The sequence below is a fragment of the Acomys russatus genome, chromosome 1, assembly GCF_903995435.1.
Source record: "Acomys russatus chromosome 1, mAcoRus1.1, whole genome shotgun sequence".
In the NCBI taxonomy this organism is placed as follows: domain Eukaryota; kingdom Metazoa; phylum Chordata; class Mammalia; order Rodentia; family Muridae; genus Acomys; species Acomys russatus.
Window position 1 is genome coordinate 85568844 of NC_067137.1, and position 9301 is coordinate 85578144.

At 45.7% G+C, this 9301-nt stretch overlaps 1 protein-coding gene across 1 annotated transcript in view; it reads right to left on the bottom strand.

The window, feature by feature from the left end:
- The window catches only part of Ppp2r5e (protein phosphatase 2 regulatory subunit B'epsilon), a 139351-nt gene extending 133372 nt beyond the window's left edge, over positions 1-5979 (bottom strand). The window contains exons 1-2 of the mRNA XM_051147699.1: positions 5367-5979; positions 2898-3061 (exon numbers count right to left, since the gene is read on the bottom strand). Coding sequence (XP_051003656.1) covers positions 2898-3054 — 157 coding nt within the window. The 5' untranslated portion in view covers positions 3055-3061; positions 5367-5979. The remainder of the gene's footprint in view (positions 1-2897; positions 3062-5366) is intronic.
- Between the last annotated feature and the right edge of the window lie 3322 nt (positions 5980-9301).

The window sequence follows — 9301 nt, forward strand, 5'->3', positions numbered from 1 at the left end:
TTGCATTATTCATAACAACAACAATGTATAGATGAATGAATGATAAACAGTATGTGCTATATAGAGATATATACACTGAAATATTGCTCAGCCTTAAAAAGAGTAAAATACTAAGACATACAACACAGATAAGCCAGTGACAAAAGGATCAATATGGCATGACTTAAATAGTGAACCTCATAGTATTTGCTAAGGACTAAGAGTTAGAGGAAAGCAAGGTACAAAGAGCATGAAAAGCTGGTAGATAGATGGTTGTGATAGATACACAATAATGGGAACGTTCTTCCAGCCACTGAATTGAAACCTTAAAAATGGTTAATGAGCTGGGCCTGGTGATACAGACTTTTAATCCCAAGACTGGCTAATGGAATGCTTTATGACTATTTTAATTGCACATGCGTGTAGCGGGAGATATGTAGAATAAGACAAAAAATGTGTCCAGAGTCTTCTCATACATGCCTCTTTATACCTCTCCATGAATGCTCAGTTAATTTAAGTGACTACATGAGCTTAAAGAAATGAATGTAGGGGGCTGGAGAGATGGCTCAGAGGTCAAGACCACTGACTGTTCTTCCAGAGGTCCTGAGTTCAATTCCCAGCAACCACATGGTGGTTCACAACCATCTATAATGTGATCTAATGCCCTCTTCTGGTGTGCAGGTGTACATGCAGACAGAACACTGTATATATAATAATAAATAAATCTTTTTTAAAAAATGAATGTAGTGATTCAGCTATTGAATTCCTTCTAAACCTAAAATGCTTACCCTGGGCTTGCTGGATATAAAGTTCATCCCCTGATCCAGAGATCAATAGCTATCCCAAGTCTACTTCAGATGAAACGAGTTGAGGCCAGTATGTCTTTCCTTCATGTTTTCCCTATAACCTCATACTAACTTTTCTCATTTTCACTAGCAAAATCTGAAGTCAAAACTCCCCCAGCCAGTCATGAAGGCACATATTTGGGGAAGCAGAGGTAGGCAAGCACTGCATTTCAAACCAGACACATAGTCAGACCTGTCTCAGAAAATAGTGCTTTCTCCCTCAAAACTTATTAAGAACATATCTCCTTACTTTTTCCCTCCCACCTCCCCAGCCCACACAGTGCTGCAGATCAAACCCAAAGCCTCACTAGGTAAGTGTTCTACAACTAACCACCTTTCTAACGCCATCCTTCCAGAAATCAGCATTCATAGTTTCTACCAATTTCAAGTACAAACAATGGGATCTTATTTAGCCTCCTCTTAAGAAAGAAATGTTTCCAACAGGCAGTGGTGGCACACGCCTTTGATTCCCAGCACTAGGGAGAGAGAGGCAAGTGGATCTCTGAGTTTGAGGCTGGCCTGGTCTACAGACTGAGTTCCAGGGTAGCCAGGGCTACATAGAGAAATCCTGTCTCAAATTAGAGGGAGGGAGGATTCTCACAGGAAAATCAGACACCTGAATTACACGAAGCTAAACCTGAGGATCATGTCAGCTGTTCTTGTAATACCTTCTGATTCCACACACTGCTACAGAAATAAGTATGCATTTAGGCCAGGTGTTATGGCACACATCTGTAGTCCAAGCACTCAAGAGAAAGGCAGGAAGATCATTGAAAGCTCAAGGCCAGCCAGGGCTACATAGCAAGACTCGGTCTCAAAACCCAGGAGGGTTCTTCCTCATCCTTAAATAGCCAGACAAAAACTTCAAAGATAGAGCCTGATGTCTTTCCCTATACCAGATATTGATCTGATCATTTCAAATAACTCCTCTGTACAAACATGAAGCAAACAGATGAAAATTAAAATGGACAGAGTAGCCACATACCAAAACAAAAAATGGAAGATATAATTCAGAAAAAAGAAAATCGGTGTTCATATCAAAACCTCACTCTTAGACAGGCTTGGTAGTATACACCTTTAATCTAATCACTTGGGAAGTAGAGGCAGAGAGATCAGCAACTCCAGGGCACAGAGTTCAGGCCAGCCTTGGCTGCATAAAACTCTGTCTCCGAAAAAAGAAAAGCCTTGCTCTTAATCTATTGTGAAAAAATAAAATATCATGCAAATGTGATCGCTATATACTTGTACTTACACAGCGTGAAAATAGAAATGCATGCTATCAGTTATAGCTCTGCTTTCTTCATCATCAAAATTCAATATTTGCAAACGCTGCTTCATTTAATGCAACTTAGTAGTACTATCTACCTCTTTTACTGGGGTCTACTTTCCAACCAAGATAGTGCAATGAACAGATGCCAATTACTAAATCAACAATTTAAAAAAACAGATAGGGCCAGGTGTGGTGGCACTCGCCTTTAATCCCAGCAGAGGCAGAGGCAGGTGGATCACTGTGAGTTTGTGGCCAGCCTGGTCTACAAAGTGAGTCTAGGACAGTCAAGGCTACACAGAGAGACCCTGTCTCGAAAACCCAAAATGTAAAAAATAAAAACACAGGTAGGGCCGGTGAAACTTTTCAACAGATAAAGGCGCTTGCTGCCAAATGGGACCATCAGAGTTCAATCCCTGAAACCCATGTAGTGGAAAGAGAGCATCAACTCCCACAAACTGTCCTATGACCACATGTGCATAATGTGCAAGTAACGTATACATACACACACACACACACACACACACACACACACACACACACACACACACACACACTGTTGGGAGGAAAAAAAGAACCCAGACATTTCTGCCGCTTAGTTTTCCAGCTTATCAAAGCTAAAGGAGGATAAGTCTCTATGGAAGAGCCCTTTAAGAAGGGGTGACCTGATCACATACCAGAAACTTCCGAGTCTGAAACCTCTCAGCCCGGCAAGCTATTAACACACAAGAAGTTAACAGCTATGAAATCCTATGCAGACACTGATCAATGAGGAAGGTAAGGTGTCACCTGCTCTTGGGGCTTACCTTTCAGCAGTGGCAGAGGTGTGAGCTCAATGGGCTTGCCTTGAGACCTAAACTGTGAGGAGCTTTGCGACCTCTTCTGTCTGGCTTTTCTGACGGACTTCCGAGAAAATCCGTCTACTTTATCCACTGATGGAGGAGTAGTTGGTGCTGAGGACATATCCCTACTGAAGAGAAAGAGGTGACATGAACATGGTCCAAACGTAAATATATCTGAGTTATTAAACACACCCTAAAGTCCCATATATAATATTTATGAAAATGGGACTATGTAACCCCCCCCCAGAAAAATCAATTAGGTCTTGTCATCAAGCAGTGGAGGCACACACCTTTAGTCCCAGTAACTCAAAAGGTGGAGGCAGGTGGATCTCTGAATTTAAAGCCAGCCTAATCTACAAAGTGAGTTCTAGGACAGCCAGGGCTTTCTTAACCCTGTCAAGAAAGAAAGGCCTGGGGGGGGGGGGGGGGTCTTGTCAAAGGAGAAAACTATAAAAGGTAGCATGGCAACCATTAAACAAAATCCAAGCTCCAGTCTCATGGCTCCACTATAGTCATCAAAAAGATGTTCACCTGTACCTCAAGTCTCTTTATTGTCTGCCCATTTTAACTGCACAGCACTCCTCATCTTTGGATTCCTGAAGTGATTTTGGAGCTATTCTGAAGCTGGAAAACATCCATAAGAACATTTTCCCAACATATTTAATATTATAAATGGATAAACCCTTTCTGTACTTCAAGAATCTACACAAATGAAGCTACGCATGGTAGCCTATAACCCCAGCACTCAAAAAGGTTAAGGCAGGAAAGTTATGAATTTAAGACTAGCCTAAGCTACATATAGCAAGTTTGAAGCCACCCTGGGACACACAGCAAGAGGAGATCCTACCTCAAAAAACAAAACAAACTATATCAGTGTCTGACAGCAAAGTGAAACGTACAATACTGAAATTCTAGGCAGAACTTTTGGTGAAATGTGCTGGCCTTGCTATATGAGCCACCACATTGTAAATGAAGACAGGCTAGATGACTTGAAAGAGAGCACACAAAAAGCATGATTAAAATTAATTTAAAGAAGTCTTCTTTTCAAATGAAGCCATCTTAAGTTATTAAATTTTAATAAACAAAACTATGATAAAACCTAGCACCAAGCTGAACTGAAAACATAACTTCACAGCCTTCCAAGATGAAGTAAGTTTAAGTTCAACTATTGTTCTGTTCCGTCAAACTGATAGAACTGACTAACCAGCTTCCTGTAATTTTTTTAATCTTCTGAAATTATTCAGGAAGGAGAGATGGGAAAAGTCCCAAGCATTAAGCTGGGTCTCAGTCACCAAACCAAACAGATGTTAGTGTTCAGGTGGCACCAACGCTCCAGGCAAGATTAATGGTAGCCGGGAGACAGAAGCATGCAATGAAGTGCTAGAACTCAATTACTCAACTGTCATACCAACACCTAAGCAAGTGCCTTTTTTAACTTCCACAAAGACTAAGATAGTTGCCGCCCCAATTTGTAAGACTAAATCACCTGGATCACCTGGATTCAATAAAAATAATATAAACATGGCAAGAGGGGTGCACAATATTGGAGGGTTAGTGTGGAATTCTGAGGACTTCTTGCTTGTTTGGTTAGAAAGTTAATTTGTTGCTTTTTAAAAACTCTAATATGGCTTTAAATATCATGTAACAGATAAAAAATGGAACTGTAAATAATAAATACTATCAAAAATGTAAGATTACGTTGAAAAATAATGATCACATCAACAAGAAGTTCCACATCACACTGATACGTAGTAAATTTAGGGACCTATATTGAGATCTCATATGTGAATTACTTAGATTTCACTCAAGCAACACAAGATTTCTGTAGACCTCGTTCCTCCATCACTCATTCTATTTCTCGTCTCTCCTCTCCTCTCTAACGCTAATCTATAACGCAGCCTCTTATGCGCGCAGCTCTGAATAAATGTCAAGGATCTCAACTCTAAAGCATTGCAGGACTGATGATAACAGCAGGGTCGCTGCAAAGTCCAGGGATACAGGTTTCACCTGGGCCGCTGCACCCAAAGCTTTAAAGCATTCTCCAAATAGCACACAACCGGGGCTTTTCCAAGGGGAAGGAAGGGACCAGGGAAGTGGCCTGTTTGTCTGTAGGTATGTTCACATAAACCCCAAGCCCAGCAGAAGCTGCGCGACCACGGAATCTTCCTCCCTGCTCCCCCGCCCCCGCCAGTAGTGGGGGGGGGGACCACAAAATGCCTCAGAAGCAGGAGGGAGAAGGGGTTGGTGAGGCAGAGTAGAAGAGAGGTGGTGGCCTCCAAAGCCACTGCAGGTAAATCAGACAAGTGGGCCGGGCGCTTGCTCCCGCTCACCCCACCCTGCCGCACCCCTCGGCTGCACGGGCCCGGCCTTCCGGAGCCCGCCGCTCCGCAGGTTCCCCGGGAGGCAAGCAGCGGGACCGGGAGTTGAAGTTACCTTGAAGCTCCTGGGGAAGAATCGGAAGATGATCTGTGGCTGCGCGGGGCGGGCTGCGAGCTAGGGGCCGCGGCGGGGGCGGGCGGCGGCCCGGGACGCACGGGGGGAGGTCGGGGCAGCGGCGGAGAGTCCCGGGCTACGGCCGTCCGGGGCGACGTCCCTCCGGTTCCGCGGTGGCGGCGATGCTTCTAGGCCTCTCGGCTGGCCCCGAACCTCAGCGTTCCGGCAGTGGCAGCGACGGCCTCACGAGCCTCCCCCGCGGGCCCGTCCCATCAAATCGGCACCGACCCGGTTGCGGCTCGGCCGGCGGCGGCTCTTCGTTCACATTCCCGGCGGGCGGCGCCTCTTCTCGTTGCACCGGACCCGGCGGCGGCGGCGGCGGCGGCGACGCGGGGAGGGGAGGGGGAGGAGGGAGGGAGCCTGGATTTGCAGTGGCAGCGAGCGCGGGAGTCGGGAGGAAGAGCTGGAGCCGCCGGAGCTGCCGCTGCCAGAGCCGCCGTTCGCTACCCGCGGAGGGTCCCCGTCAAAGCCCCTTTCTCTCTCCTATTGTCAATATCACCGGGCGGCTGAGTCCATGGCACAAGCGCAACCGAACCTCCTGGCTGGCAGAGCCCGCCTCCGACGCCCGCCCACTGGAGACTTCAAACGGGAAGCGAGACTTCATTGGCCCCCGCGCGCCTTCACTCCCAGGCCAGCATGTTCGGCTGAGAGCTGATCGGGGATTGGCGGCACGGGAGGGGGCGGAGAAACAGAAGGGTGTGAAGAGACGAGGCCTTGGATTGGGCGACGTGCCGGGGACCCGGATGCAGCCTAGAGCTCGGGCGGCCCGGCCACGGCTTCCGCTAGGGCGTCTGAAGTGGAGAACTGCGGCGTCCGCTAGGCCTGAGAGGAGCACGGCGGGCGCGTCCGAAGCTGGAGCTTCCGCACGGCGGGACCCTGCGGACGGCGAGCGTCCTCACCGGGGATTCCGAGGGCCACAGTGCCCCTGCACCTCGCGGTTCAGCCCGCAGAGCTCCTACTCAGCACGGGACCCGGAGCTCCCCTGTGCCCTGTGTTACCGCGACCCTGGCAGCCGGCCGGAAAACCCCCCAGTGGCCTTCGCTGGACCCGTGGGAGGCCAGGCCACTGGTTGAAGTCCCCCCCGAAATGTCAGTTCTGAACATGAGCTCTTTGGTGCTTCTGCCTATCTCAGGAGATGCCAAGTCTCCGGTAGCTTATGCAGATGGGGACGCTGTCACCAGACCCGACAGTCCCGCTTTCAGATTACCGGCAGCCGCTGTTGCTGGGCTCCGAATCACCTAGCCCCCAACTTGACAGATTTTAATTGACAGTTGGAGTCTGAATTTATAGAGAAGACTTACCTCTATCTATAACGAGTACTAAAATACATATATGGCTTTGCATCAATGGTGAGCCCTAGTCCAAATGGTACATTTCCACGAAATAGTCTTAGACCATAAATCAGTTTGAATGCAGGCTACCTACCTACATTAGTTGAGAAAAAGAAAAATCCTTAATACTAACTGCGCGGATCAAACTACCACTTGCTCAAAATTTGGAAATCTGGGAGGGGAAATACAGAAGAAATAATATCTTCATAATCCGTCAACAGGCGATAACCACTATCATTTCGATGTACTTTTAGTGTTTTGCCTCATATATGGATATGTATGTATACACACATAGCTTCTCTTTCAAACTAGAATGCTTCGCCCTGTAGCCGAGTTTCCCCTCTCAGTGTCATGTCATATGTTCTGTACAGCTGAGGGCTGTCCATTCATAAAGCTCTCATACGCATAAGTGATAATAATGCATTCATGGTTATCGTTTGTGTCATTTGTTGCAAATTTCTATCCACTTGGGTAGAGAAGTAATTCCGTGCTGTGAAAGAGAATGTTACTGCCCTAACCTGACATGGATAAAAACAATGAAGGCAGGCTTCCCCATTGACTCCAGACGACTAGCTCCTGCCCCGACTGAGTGTCCATTTTTTGCTCTAATAAAGTTGATTACAGTATGCTTCATAATTATATAGAATTCCAGTCTATTTCCTGCCTTCAAGTAACTTAAATTTCCATACCTCAGTCTTCAGAAATGTTTAATATCCTAGCCAAGCAGAGCCTGCTTCCTCAATGTCTGATTGGTAAATGCAAAATTAAAACCAAGAAAGATTTTGAAGCCAACTCAATTTCCCTTGGCAACAGTTGAACCGTTAAAAAGTAGTGCACGTTTGAAATGCTCACAGCTGTTGCTTAGAACATTTCACATTTTTGTAGAGTGAGGATTTTGCTTGCAAATTATGGATGTCTATAAAGACAATTCATTTCAAAGTCATTTCATTTTCTATAAAATAGCTGAGCAACTGAAATGAGCAGGTCTTTTTAATGCCTGTGTGAGGTTTGGTCTCTGGACCAATAGTTTCATAAGGAGATGTTTAAATCCCAGGGGATGTGGGGCGTCCTTCAAGGATAGTGGAAGGCAATCCATTTGCTATGCAGAAGAAAAAAAATGAGGGCATGGATGCTTACATTTAAGAGGCACTAAGCTCAGTCTTCTATGCACAGAATGAATGAATAGCCCTTGTACTCGGTCCATGGAATGGCCTGTTGCCCTAAAGCAGCATAGATGTCCTCTGGGAAAAGCCGGAAGTGCCCATCCACAGAGGATAACAGAAGGATCTCTTCTACCTGTTGTGACATCCTGTGCTTGCTGGATTCAATGAGTGCATTATCTAGGTTTAGTTAAACTAAACTCACAAGGCAGACAAATGGCCTTACAAGAGTCTCAAAAGGGAACCACAGAACAAGAAAATACTAGAAACTTCTACTAGAAAATATTTAATAGCCCTCCTTCAGAGTTAAAATGACAATCTAATAAATCCAACCATTTTTAGCTCAAATAGCAAAATTCTCAAAACTATTTGAAATGTACATTCACACCCACCATCACCAGCGGTGAACTCTATCCTAAATACAAGTGTTAATGGCTGAGTCATAGGATAATGAGGTTAATGTGTGCCTGTTTTATGAACAAGTATACACATATTTAGAACATGTGCTCCCAAAAGTATGCCGATGGGAATGCATGAACAAAGAAATTTGGAGACTGCTGGTCTAGATATAAAAAGGCGTCATAGCCATGGTGAAGCCATTATCAAGTTGACAAAATTCAGTTCATTGTTAGCACAGGAAAGCATTCACTACGCAGATCTCAAAGCCCGGCTCCTTCGGAATCCTTTGGCAGCTTGATCATGTGATTAGAAGACACGAGGCATCAAGTGGCAGCTGGCTAGTGAACCACAGAAGGGCTAAGGAGCATCATAGACCTGACTAGCCACTGGCCATCTTCTTCATAGGGAAACTAATGTGCTGTGGGTGGGAGAGTGCACGAGGCTGGTTATGAACTGCGGTAAGAAAACTGGGAAAGCTGTGGCAACAGCTGCTTTCTTAGGACAACAGAAACAGGAATAATCCATACAGCTACTGCACCTAAGGAACTGATGTTATTTTTTTTTTTTTTTTTTTTGCACTGCACTTGTCCACTAGGAAATATTTTCTTGAGTCGTAGTTTTAGTACTGCAGTTACATTCTCAGTACATTCCAAAGGTTGTGGCTCTTTTTTTCTCCCCCTTTCGACTTTCTGTGCGGCTAATGTGGCTAATCATGGCTTAAGATTTAAATGGTTACGTGCTCTAGTTCACTGCTTAGCAGTCTGAGCTGTAATCTCGCAACTACCTAAGGCCTCCGCACTGTCTCATTGTGAGTTTCTGTAATGAAGCCAGGGAGGGTCAGAAGCCGTATTATCACGAATGGGGAAGAAGGGAGGGGAGAGAGGCTGAGGACATGACTCAATCCAGAAAATGCCTGCCTGGAAAGCTTAAGACCTGAGTTCAGATTCTCAGCACCCACATTTGGGGGGAAAAAAAGGATCTGTAT